Source organism: Nothobranchius furzeri, chromosome 11 (assembly GCF_043380555.1).
Source record: "Nothobranchius furzeri strain GRZ-AD chromosome 11, NfurGRZ-RIMD1, whole genome shotgun sequence".
In the NCBI taxonomy this organism is placed as follows: Eukaryota; Metazoa; Chordata; class Actinopteri; order Cyprinodontiformes; family Nothobranchiidae; genus Nothobranchius; species Nothobranchius furzeri.
The window spans coordinates 61,125,866-61,138,299 of NC_091751.1; the positions used below are offsets into that span (position 1 = coordinate 61,125,866).

Below are 12,434 nucleotides of genomic sequence, written 5' to 3' on the forward strand. Positions count from 1 at the left end.
GCTCGGGTGATGGAAGCTCGTGCTTTGATCCAGGCGTTCTTGCAGCGTCTCACTAGGGATTGCGCAGCAGGTACAGCAACTTCGGGCTCCTGGTGGGCGAAGACCGGGAGCTGGTAGCCAGAGCAGACCTCGAAAGGGGACATATGAGTGGTTGAAGAGGTGTGAAGATTGTGGGACAGTTCTGCCCAGAGGACGTATTTAGGCCATTGCGAGGGTTGGGCCGAGACAAAGCACCGGAGGTACCGACCCAGCTGTTGGTTAGCCCGCTCCGTCCGACCATTGGTCTGCGGGTGATAGCCTGAGGATAGGCTGACCGATGCTCCCATTAGGTAGCAAAAGGCTTTCCAGAATCGGGCCGTAAACTGGGGACCCCGGTCGGAGACCACATCGACAGGGAAGCCGTGGAGGCACACCACGTTCTTCAGGAATAGTTCCGCCGTGCGTCGGGCCGAAGGGAGACCCAGAAGGGCGATGAAGTGGACAGCTTTAGAAAACCGGTCAGTGACCGTGAGGACCGTGTTGAGGTTGTTGACCGGGGGAGTCCTGTGACGAAATCCAGACCCATGTGGGACCACGGACGGCTGGGCACCGGAAGAGGTCTGATGACACCAACAGGTGCCTGGCTGGGTGTCTTGGAGCGGGGGCAGATGTCACAGGCTCTAGTGTATTCCTTAACATCCCTCGCCATGCAAGGCCACCAGAGTGCTCGTTGGAGGAATTTCAGAGTTCGAGAGAACCCCGCGTGGCCAGACAGGCGTGACAAGTGGGCCCAGGAGAGCGCCTCTCTGCGACAGGATGTAGGGACATAGAGACAACCCGCGGGGGTCTCTGGAGGTGCGGGGTCGTCCCAAGGGCGTTCTGGATAGCCTCCTCCAATGGCCACCTTAGGTGGGCCAGGAAACGGCGCTCTGGGGGAATTTATGCAGGCTCGGACGTGGGGGTGGTGTGTGTGAACTGGCGGGAGAGGGCATCAGCCTTCTGGTTCTTAGTTCCAGGGCGGTAGGTGAGATGGAACTCACAGGGCTCGAAGAAGAGGGCTCAGTGGGCCTGGGGAGGATTGAGCTGCTTGGCGGATCGGATGTGAGTCAGGTTCTGGTGGTCCGTCCAGATAGTGAAAGGCTGGGTGGTGCCTAGAAGCCACTGTCTCCACTCCTCTAGCGCCCATTTTATGGCCAGCAGTTCATGATCACCCATGCCATACTTCTGCTGGGTGGTGTAAAACTTCCTAGAGAAGCAGGCGCGGGGACGGAATCTGTTGTTGGGCCTGCCTTGGGACAGGATGGCACCGGCACCGACGTCCGAGGCATCGACTTCGACCACGAAGGGCTCCATAGTCTCTGGATGGCGTAGGATAGGGGCCGACGTGAACCGGGTGACCAGGTGGCGGAAGGCCCGAATGGCGTCTGGATTTAGACGGAACGGTTGGCCGGGTGGGCTTGGTCGGGTGAGGGAGGTGAGCAGTGCAACAATGGTGCTGAAGTTCTTAATAAAACGGCGGTAAAAGTTGCAGAAGCCCAGAAAACTCTGTAGCTGTTTTAGGCTCGTAGGAAGGGGCCAGTCAGTGACTGTCTGGACCTTCTGAGGGTCCATGGTTATGCCCTGATCTGAAATCATGAAGCCCAGGAATGAGATGGTCTGCTGGTGGAAAGAGCATTTCTCGGGCTTGCAGTATAGGTTATTGTTCAGGAGCCGGGTCAGGACGGCACGAACATGGTGGAGGTGTTCGGCCTCAGACTTGGAGTAAATTAGGATGTCATCCAGTTAGGCAAACACCCACTGGCCCAGCATGTCGCGGAGGACATCGTTAAAGAGGCGTTGAAATACGGCGGGGCTATTGCACAACCCGAAGGGCATGACCTGGTACTCCCAATGACCGGTGGGTGTGATGAATGCAGTCTTCCACTCATCCCCAGCTTTGATGCGGACCAGATTGTAGGCGCTCTGGAGGTCCAGTTTTGTGAAGATCCGCGCCTGGGAGATGGAGTACAGAGCAGTCATGAGGAGTGGCAGGGAATGGCAGTCCCTGATAGTGATCTTGTTTAGACCCCGGTAATCTATACAGGGACGAAGGTCACCTTCCTTTTTCTTCAAAAAGAAGAAGCCTGCAGCACCCGGGGAAGAGGAGGGTCGGGTGAAACCCTGCTGGAGGGCCTGGTTGATATATTCTTCCATAGCTCTGGATTCGGAGGGAGAGAGAGAGAAAAGGTGCCCACAGGGAGGACTGGTACCTGGTTGTAGCTTGATCTCCATGTCCTATGGGCGGTGAGGCGGCAGTGTGGTGGCGTGTCGCTTATCGAAGATTGCGGCCAGGTCCCAATAGGGTAGTGGCAGATTGGGCGGCAGAGGCCCAAGACCACCAGCCGGGCAGTCTGCCATGGGTGGAGGAGGAGAGAGGTGGACCTGGCACTGGGTCGCCCAGCCTAAAAGGCAGTTCTGGGACCAGGAAATCTGGGGGTCGTGGAGACGGAGCCAGGGGAACCCCAGGATTAGAGGAGAGGAGGGAGCAGAGATGATGAGAAAGTGGAGGGTTTCCCGGTGGCCTTGGAGGACCATCTGGAGTGACTAGGTTCGGTCTTGGACAGGATAGGGCTGGAGAGGTCTGCTGTCCACCGAGGTCACCGGAACAACTCGTTCCAGGGGAGTCAGGGGGATCCGTAGGCGTTTAGCCAGATCCACATCCATGAAGTTGTCGGCGGCCCCCGAGTCCACCAGAGCATGTACCTGATGTGAGGTCTCGTCGTGAAAGAGGGTGACAGGAAGGAGGAGTCAGTGGGAAGAGATAGGGGCAGAGGGTGACCCGGGCTGAGCTACCCCGATACTCACTGGGTTCCTCCGTTTCCCGGCCATAATGGGAAGTCCAGGCGCCGGTGGTCAGGAGAGCCAAAATAGGCACAGAGACCCTCGCGCCACCGTCGCTGTCTCTCCTCCGGGGGAAGGTGGCCTAGCTGCATAGGCTCCTCAGTGGAAGTGGGTCCAGAAGCTGGCGTGGTGAACGAGGAAGAGGTCCAGGAGCTCTGAGTGGGCGAGTGGAGGACCTGGGTCGAACCAGAACCCGCTGGTCGATGCGCAGCGCCAGGTCGGCAACCTCATCCAGGGTCTGGGGCAGTTCTTTTCCTGCCATCTTGTCTCGGATGTAGGGCACCAACCCCTCCAAGAAGAAAGCTCGAAGGGCAGAGTCATCCCACTGTAGTTTGGCTGCGATGGTGCAAAACTCTGACGCATAGGCGCACACCGAGCGTTCCCGTTGGCGGAGCTTTAAGAGACATGCTTCAGCCCCCACTTCGCTACTGGGTGGAACGAAGGTCTTCCTGAGGGTGGCCACAAAAGCAGCATAGTCATTGCAGGCAGGGGATTTAGAATTATAAAGAGCAGCGGCCCACTCCTGAGCACGTCCAGAAAGCAGGGAGGTGAGGTACGCAACCCGAGAGCGGGCAGTGGGGAAGCGTCCTGGTTGGCACTCGAATTGCATATCAAGGGAGGCGAGCAGACCATCTGGGCTCCCAACCTCTCCATTCCACCTCTCCGGTAGGCTGAACTGCGGCTCCTCCTTAGGTGGAGCGAGGGCTTGCTGCTGGAGAGCATTGAGGGATGTGGTCAATTGAAGGGTGAGGTCGGTCAGGGAGTTCACCTTGGTGTTGAGCCGATCGACCAAGGTGTGGAGCTGAACAATCTCATTCTTCATTTGCTCAAACTCCGCTGGGTTAACGGACTCGGTCATCCTGTCAGACTGGTCGGCTGGATACGGGAGATGAGCTTGTAGAGAGCGTGGTCTCACAGACAAGGAAGTGATAGCGTCGGTGAAACGCCGGCTCACGGTTTAATCTAGGAATTCAATGAAGTGACACGGAAATGCTGGGTTTTCCAGAAGTAAGTAAGAACACTTACTGGGAGTTGTGGTCCATGGTGGAGGTCAGCTAGCTGGGAGAGGCTGGTTTGGGGACCTGGGTTCTGACAGGATGGGTGCATTTCCACTGGCCGTGAAGTGGTGTGTTTTGTGTTCATCCTCGTGTTGCATCACTGTGTTAAATTTAGGCTTTGAGTCTATTTTTTATGTGCTACCTTTCCAGAATGTGCTTAGCTCAACAGTTCAGAGCAGGCCAGACAGGAAGTCAAACAGCAGTGTAAAACGTCATTTCAAAATAAAAGTCTTGCACAGATTTCCAGTTGCTTTACTGGTAAAAAAAAAAAGGTATGTCATCACCTGTTAAACCTCTGTAACCAATCTCCTGTAATTTTGTGACTTTGCGGGACCAGCTCTGTGAAACATTTTCCCTGCCGTTTCACATCTGAAACACGCCTGGTAGGAAGGGAGCTCACAGGTAAAGCTATTACATTACACGCTGCTTACATATGCAGTGGAAAGCCGGGGTGAGAAACCACTCTAATTGACTTGTCAGTGAGCTACACCCCAGATGATCTGGCAGTATCTGACATAATGCTTTAGCTATATAAATATTCAAAAATGTTGTTGCAACTGCTTGTGAATGATCTTTTTCTTTGTATTTACATTTTACAGCATGTCTGTTATGATTTTTATTTTTTATTTTTATGAGGAGGGGGGTGATGGTGTTATTTTGTATTAATACTGTTTGATTGTTTCACAGGCTGTGCTTCCAAACTAAACCAGAGGATGATTGTTATAAACCATTGTTCATCTTGCTTTGCTGTAACCCTGCATTTCTATTTTATATTTGGCATAAAACCTCTGGGAAACAGCATCTTTGTGTGAGTGTGTGTGTGTGTGTGTGTGTGTGTGTGTGTGTGTGTGTGTGTGTGTGTGTGTGTGTGTGTGTGTGTGTGTGTGTGTGTGTGTGTGTGTGTGTGTGTGTGTGTGTGATAAATGTGTTTAATCTGCTCGAGCCTGAAGCAGGGCAAGTAAGAAACATGGGAGGATTACCAAGAGTCCTTGTTGATTTAAACCTCGGTCGAGTTCATCACCTTCTTTTTTGAATTTACAACCTCTGCCCACAAATCTACATGATTAATAAATAAAAGAAAGCAACGATGAGGAGTTCTGTGAAAACAACAAAATTATAACTATTTATTAATTTTCTATCCCTCAACTCTACTATAATTTATTGACCTACATTAAAAAAAACAGTATTTTCACCAAAATTTTATTTAGTAACACTTTACAATTAGGGTCCTTCTTTTCATCTTACTATGTGCATTATTAAGCATTAATAAACAGTTTATTAAATCATTAACAACCCTAACTATATTATGTAATGCATAATCAGACCACCCCGCTTTTTGTCCTAGCCTTAATGACACTTAATAGTTGACACAAACAGGAACGTTAATAAAGGGCACCCTTTGTTAATTAATGCTTAATAATGCACTAAGTAACGGTATTAAAGAGATGTCAGAAGTGTAAATAACACTTATCACTAGGTTGGAGCAGATACCACTGGAGCCTGATCTGTCCTGAACTAATCTGGTCTATAGAGATTATTTCATCGTCCTAGTAAGTGTGAGTTCTTTTTCTGAGACTTATTGGGTTTTATGAAGGGCATCAGGTTTTTCAGAGGTGTAAGAATGAGGGCAGAGAAACAGTGGTGTGTCCAGATCTTTTAAAATGGGGTGGCCCAGGTGAGGCACAACTTTGTGCATGGGTGGCACCAATGGCTATGCTTTTTTGTTTTACCCCCCAAGTCTTTTTTGGACAATGAAAAGCCTATTTAAAGGTAAATTAGTGTGGTGGCACCTGGGGTGGCCAATCAGATTCCAAGGGTGGCATGTGCTACCTCAGGCCACTCCCTGGACACGCCCCTGCAGAGAAACTATGCTGGGACTTAGCTTGCATAAGCTGGCCAGCTGTGTGTTTAATATGCTTTGAAATATGTCTTTAATAATGTCCAGTGTTTATTGATTTTTGTCTTTGACCTTATTGAGCATTGGAGATTTTGTCAGAATCCTCTTTTCACAGAAAATTGTGTTGCATGGATTATTGTTCTGATTCTGCACAAAACTATTCATTTCTAGAATACATCTTTAAACAAACTTTTGCAATATCGCATGCATGATTAAACACAAATGCATTTGAAGTTTGGTTTCAGTTACATTTTGCACGTATGATTGTGAAAGACAATGCTGTAATATTCGTCGAATTTGTCTCTGACTGTTGTTCTCATTTTAGATCCTGAGTTTGAAGAACTTGGAGCGCTTCCAGCCCTTCCAGGTGAGCATTCCTCATGTATGCAGATGATGCGATATACTTAAGGCTTAATGCACCAAGCAATGAAATTCACTGTTATTCAATAGAGCAACAAATATGGACAGACATTCAAAAACCACCAGTGTGTAGGAATCACATCCATGGATGGAACAGTTTTCTGCTTGATGTTTTAACATGTTTACCATGAACATACACAAAGATGGAGGATGTTGCTTACTTCTGTTCTGCAAACTGCAAAGCGAAGATAAAATATCCATTTCATAGATTCGGTCAAACTATATTTTGGTAGCCAGAATTTTCACATCGAGGATGTGAAAGTTCCGCCAATATGGTGTCCATTTTAAGTCATCACTGGGTCTGACCTGGATGATGACATCAGATCACACGGCCTCAGACATCAGACCGTAGAGGGAAAATCATCAGGTTTCCATAAAAAACCCATCAGAGTTATCACTAATGGCATCAAAGAACAAATCCTGTCCTCCAAACTCAACATGTGACTAAACAAATGGGTCCCACTTATTTTAAAATCATTTATATAATTTTGCATCACTTTCAAAATCCTTAAATAAAAAATGACCATTGCCCCTGTTATTCTCATCACTGCTGTTCTTCCCAGTCTGTGACTTTGAGCTGAGTGGTCCAGAGGGGTTTGTGGACTCCACTCAGATAGCCAAGGAGGGCCGGGCGCAGCAGACCGAAGCTGTGGACTGCAGGTGGTACATCAGGGCCCCTCCAAGAGCAAGGGTGTGTGCACTTTATGGTGTTTCTTCTTACAATCTGAAACGTCCTCATTCACACATAGACAGTAGTAAATCTATCATTTGAACACAAGCGCCTGAAAATTCCTGATGTAGTTGAGGTTTCCTCTGACCTGCTTGATCTCTCCACATTCACAGATCTATATGCGCTTTCTGGAGTATGAAATGCACAACTCAAATGAGTGCAAACGCAACTTTGTTGCCATCTATGATGGGAGCAGTTCAGTGGAGCACCTGAAGAACAAATTTTGCTCCACGGTGGCCAATGATGTGATGCTGTCTACGTCTCTGGGTGTGGTGAGGCTTTGGGCCGACGAGGGGAGCAGGAAGAGCCGTTTCAAGATTCTCTTTACAACGTTTCATGAACGTAGGTGCCACCATTTTTAAGATGAATGTGGAACATTTGCAAGAATATTCAGCTGCGTGTCCTCTCTGCTTTCCAGCACCGTGCGAAGGAGACACGTTCTTTTGCCACAGCAACATGTGCATCAACCACACTCTTGTCTGCAACGGCATCCAGAACTGTGTTTACCCCTGGGACGAGAACCGCTGCAAAGGCACGCACTGACAGGATCACATTGTGCAGCCAGGGACGAAATTTTGATTTCAGAAGTGGGGGGGACACAGCAGGCTTGTGCGAATTTGGGGTGGGGGGTGTTATGTAAAGACCCCTTGACACGTCACGTGCCCATCTCAATAATTTTTCCATCCTTATTGAAGTGCAGTTTTGGCTGTTGACAATGGATAGGCCATTGTATTTATTGTTTTGGGTCTTTTTTTATTGTTTTTGGTGCAACATTTTCTAACAGGGAGTGAGATTCCTTTTTTATTTAATTTTTGTTTGTTATTTTTATTCATTTAGAAGTTCTGGTTCTGGACATTTCAATGTTAAATGAAGGTTTCTTTGTTGCATTTTAAAGGGTGTACTTGCATTATTATGATATATTAACATTATATTAGTGGTTATTTTGGTCTAGATAATGTTGACAATATCGTTTATCATCAACAATTTGTTGGACAAAATATCGTCCAGCAAAATGTGTTACTTTCCCAGGCCTAGTCAAAAGTATAAAAATTATTTATACATAAACGGTCCCTCCTGAGATCTGGCCGTTTGTTCATTTGCTGTGTTAGAGGACATGCTGAACTAATGTTTTACACATGATCATCACCCTAACATTTGAGTTTATAAAAACATATTAAATATGTTTTTTCCCTTAAAAGTGTTTAAACAGTTGTTGCATTTCAACACACAAAAAATAAATGGAAAAAATAAGATAAATCTAATGAAAAGTGTACATCTTTGACATTAAGCTTAAAAAAATCTGTTGATGATGATGATACTGTTCATTTTTCAGAGCTTTTTAATGTGAAAATATACATTGCAATAGATAAGTTTACAATAAAGTTAAATGATAAAAGTTTTGAAGTTACACTTCTACTACTACTAGTAATAATAATTATGATGATAATAGTAATAATAAAAAAATAATTATTATAATAATACGAATAAATTGTGTCTGAGGAGTCAGTTATGTGGAGGAGATGAGTTTGTAAAAGTTAGTTTTGAGTTTGTGTGTGAAGGAGGAGGTGAGTCTGAGCTTAATGCAGGGGTGTCACATGCCCAACTTACGTTTTGACTTTGAAAGAAGTCTCTTATATCCACTTTTCGTTTTCTTGACATGCTGCCTCCTGGCTCTGCCTAACTACCAAAGACTCACAAATGAAGACTTATTCAAATGTTATGTAATGGAAGCTGAGCTGAGCTCTGATATTACACAGCGTCTAGTTGACGATGTGACTCAGTACCGGTGTTCCCTAGCGGCTCCAAACTAGCAAAACAACGTGAGCACGTTCTGACTGTTTACAACTTGAGTGACAGCAGCAACAGCCAATAATACGTTAGCAAGTATCAGCAGAGCCAATAGATTAGCTTTTGGGGTCTAATAGTAAACCGGTTTCCGTTTCGGTCCTAGTGCTCAACCAAATCCATTTAATGGAGCGTAACATTGTTTTTGGACGGAAAAAAGTGCAGGGGACCAAAACTGCCTTTTGAAAAAGTGGGGGGGGACATGTCCCACCCGTCCCCCCCCAAAATTACGTCCCAGTGTGCAGCACATGGCTGTTTTGGTTTATATCACTCTCTTTGTGTGTCTTTTACTAGAGAAAAGAAAAGCCAGCATCCTGGACACGCTGGACAACACAAACCTGACAATCATTGGAATAACCTGCGGTTTTGTTGTCATCCTGCTCATCATTTCTGTCATCATCCAGGTCAAACAGCCACGCAAAAAATATGTCATTCGCAGGTGAGATGCTTGAAATTTACTTTATTTGGGATTTAATGGTGCGAAACATTCCTAAATGTGAGAACGGTAATGTTAGTCTGTATGGAAATGTGCTTTTTACAGTTTTGCCAACAAATTTGACTGTGAAACTTATTACAGCTTAACCTTTACGTCATCTGTTCTGCACGCTTTCATGTCAACATTCAGACTTTCTGTCCCTTGTTGAATCCACAGAGATGAATTTGACTCAGCGCTCCTCCATCCGGGTTTTGAGCCTCCGCATTATGAACTCTGCGCTCTGCGCCGCGCGCCGTCTGGTGACCTGACTGACGCCGCCCTGGCAGAGGACTTTGAGAAGTTCCACAAACTCAGACGTTCTGAAAGCAAATGCATCCGTGATCACCACTGTGGCTCTCAGCAGGGAAGCATACACGGTAGCATTCAAGGTAGCCGTAGCAACCTGAGCCTGAGGGATGCCACCATCGCATCTGACACAGCTGTTCCCCCAATGTCACCAATGATGGCGAAACAGATATCGCCGCACCTTTCTCGCCATAACACACCTGCAGGTCGGCGGAGCGTCCTGGTTATGAAACACAGCTACTCGCAGGATGGAGCTGAGGGGTACAGGGCAGAAGACGACGAGGATGACTTGATGATGGACGTTGGTCCTACCACCAACCAGCACCACATGCACCACCATCAGCTCCACCCTGGTATGCCAGGGTTAGACCATGCAGTTCATCGTACATTGTCTAATGACCTTTAATTTACTTAAAGTGAGCATGGAAATTAAAAATAATCAACCCATGAAAATATACAAAAAAATTTATAAGAGGAGTTAGCAAAAGCTGATTAAAGCGGTTAGCAAAAAAGGTTAAAGCTTTTTAAAATGCTTGTTTTTGAAGTGTGTTTTGAATTTGTCAGATCTTCCACAATTGCAACTTGCAAAACAAATCTTTCTTCATAGTTTCATTACTTCCTCCATGGCAACCGTGTTATAATCATTTTAATTACTACATAGCTTTGGCAGTGCATCTGACAGAAAGTGAACAAGAATGTAATATCATGGAAACCACCAATTCTAATAGATTGAAAGACCATTTCCCCCAGTTTTTGTTCCTTGAACTTTAACTATATCAGTAACATCTGCCTAATGTACCAGTGCATCATGTTTATAAACAGATATCACCTGTGTTTTCTTTAATCATACCATTTTTTCCCCAAATTTTATTTATATGACTCAATAAATTCCCTTAACTTTGATTGTTAACAAGGCATTATTGTCATTATTATTCTGTATTGATTTACAAAACGAATTCACAAACCAGTGTTATAGACTAAAGCAAATAAAGAAAGCAATTGTTTTTACTTGATGACATTGAAAATAAAAAGAAAACAAATATCCCTGTCAGTGCCCTTTCTTAAACATTTAACATGCTTAAAGATCAAGGTATCCCGAATAACTAAAAAATATATAAACTGATGTAGCACTGCAAGTAAAAGTACTTCAATGGTCTGATGATAAGAATGCATAAGAATGCATTGTATTTCAAACAAGTTCATGTATTCTGAACTGTTTCGCATTTTCTAACCATCCACTGCAGTAACTCCTTCAGACCAAAAGGTGGCGTAAAACACAACATAGAAGGCTTTCGTGTAGGCGGCAGAAGAAGAAGACGAAGAAGAAGAAGAAGAAGAAGAAGAAGAAGAAGAAGAAGAAGAAGAATTGTTAGGCAACATAAATTAAGTCGTTTCATTTTTTTATTATGTTATTTTCAAACATTGTTTAGCTCCTGGCGTGTTAGCTTTAGCGGCGCCCTTCGTGGACTACAGCTGAAGCTACCTTGACGTTAGCATCATGTCTGCAGGGGAGCTGATGTTGAACTCGGGACAAGGTGCCGGAAGTGTCAACCCGGAGAAACCGAGCAGAAGCCGCCTTGGTTTAATTGTAACAGGGGTTGTTGGTGGCTCGCTAGTCGCTCTCTACGCAGTAGCGACTCCGTTTGTCGCTCCCGCTTTGAGAAAGGTCTGCCTCCCCTTTGTACCAGCGACCACAGCCCAGGTGGAGAATGTCCTCAAGGTGCTTCGGGCCAGGTCAGGGACCCTGGTGGATATTGGAAGCGGAGATGGTCGGATAGTAAGTGCCGTGGTTCCGTTTGGATCTCTAATACACTGGGTTGTGTGACCTAATCTCGTGTAGAAACTGTAAATGATATTTTCAGTGCTCTGTTTTTGCTTTCCCAACATCCATCACTAGCTCTCTGTTTAAAGATGAAGCTAAAGTAACTCGTGCAGCTACTGCACATCATTTGCACTGTGTGATTTCTCCCTTTTCCTTGTAGGTGATCGCAGCAGCCAAGCGTGGATTTCAGGCATCGGGATTTGAACTGAACCCCTGGCTGGTGTGGTATTCCCGCTACAATGCCTGGAGAGAAGGCGTCCACCGCTCCACCTCCTTTCATATCTCTGACCTGTGGAAGGTCAGTGCCTCTTGAAAATCTACAAGTCACTCCTCATTTAAGGTCACTGATTGCCCCCCCCCCCCCCCCCCCCCCCCCATTCTGTTCACAGGCTAACTTTGCTCAGTATTCCAATGTTGTAATTTTTGGAGTCCCTCAAATGGTGAGCTGGAGTAACATTTCACACTTCTGATTAACGATTAATTCACAAAAACGATTAACTAAGCTGCTTGACTTTAATGACCCTCCCCTAAGTTTTAATGATCCGATACTTGCTTCTGCACCCACAGATGGATCAGCTCGAGCTCAAGCTGGCAAATGAGCTTTCAGACACAGCCAAGGTGGTGGCCTGCAGATTTCCTTTTCCTACATGGATCCCTGAACGCACTGAAGGGGAAGGAATAGACACTGTGTGGGTTTACGATACCAGCATGTTCAAATCAAACCTGCACCACGGATCAACGGAAACACATAAACAGAAAACACAAATTAATAAAACCAGCTCCTCCTAAGTTGTCTGCAAATGCTGCGTTTTCTCCCCAAGATTTACATCTCATGTTCAGTTGTAAAGCACTTGGACTTCTGTTGTGGTTATGAGAATGGAAAAAAGCAAGTGGACTGAGAGAATACAACACTTTCTTTAGACATGACTCTTCCCATGCCAGACCAAGGTTAAACATAACCTTAAAGAAAAAAAATCTAATAATAGGTAAAATGATTGTGTTTGATAAATTAAGTTGTAGCC

General features: G+C 45.9%; 2 protein-coding genes across 2 annotated transcripts in view; both read left to right on the plus strand.

Annotated features, from left to right (window-relative positions):
* LOC107384438 (neuropilin and tolloid-like protein 1) overlaps positions 1-10,602 on the plus strand; it is a 19,987-nt gene extending 9,385 nt beyond the window's left edge. Inside the window, exons 5-10 of the mRNA XM_054736206.2 lie at positions 6,140-6,181; positions 6,798-6,925; positions 7,078-7,306; positions 7,383-7,496; positions 9,104-9,248; positions 9,462-10,602. Coding sequence (XP_054592181.1) covers positions 6,140-6,181; positions 6,798-6,925; positions 7,078-7,306; positions 7,383-7,496; positions 9,104-9,248; positions 9,462-9,996 — 1,193 coding nt within the window. The 3' untranslated portion in view covers positions 9,997-10,602. The remainder of the gene's footprint in view (positions 1-6,139; positions 6,182-6,797; positions 6,926-7,077; positions 7,307-7,382; positions 7,497-9,103; positions 9,249-9,461) is intronic.
* A 311-nt stretch (positions 10,603-10,913) lies between these two features.
* Positions 10,914-12,334, plus strand: atpsckmt (fATP synthase c subunit lysine N-methyltransferase). The gene is made up of 4 exons (XM_015957310.3): positions 10,914-11,367; positions 11,573-11,710; positions 11,802-11,852; positions 11,980-12,334. The coding sequence occupies exons 1-4, from the start codon at positions 11,089-11,091 to the stop codon at positions 12,199-12,201; spliced, it is 690 nt and encodes a 229-aa protein (XP_015812796.1). The 5' UTR covers positions 10,914-11,088; the 3' UTR covers positions 12,202-12,334.
* Positions 12,335-12,434: the final 100 nt, after the last annotated feature.

Excerpts from the sequence above, each read along its gene's own strand:
- atpsckmt (XM_015957310.3), top strand. The coding sequence starts at position 11,089 with ATGTCTGCAGGGGAGCTGATGTTGAACTCGGGACAAGGTGCCGGAAGT. Across the intron at positions 11,368-11,572 it reads GAAGCGGAGATGGTCGGATA|GTGATCGCAGCAGCCAAGCG; the intron begins GTAAGTGCCGTG and ends TTTTCCTTGTAG. Across the intron at positions 11,711-11,801 it reads ATATCTCTGACCTGTGGAAG|GCTAACTTTGCTCAGTATTC; the intron begins GTCAGTGCCTCT and ends TTCTGTTCACAG.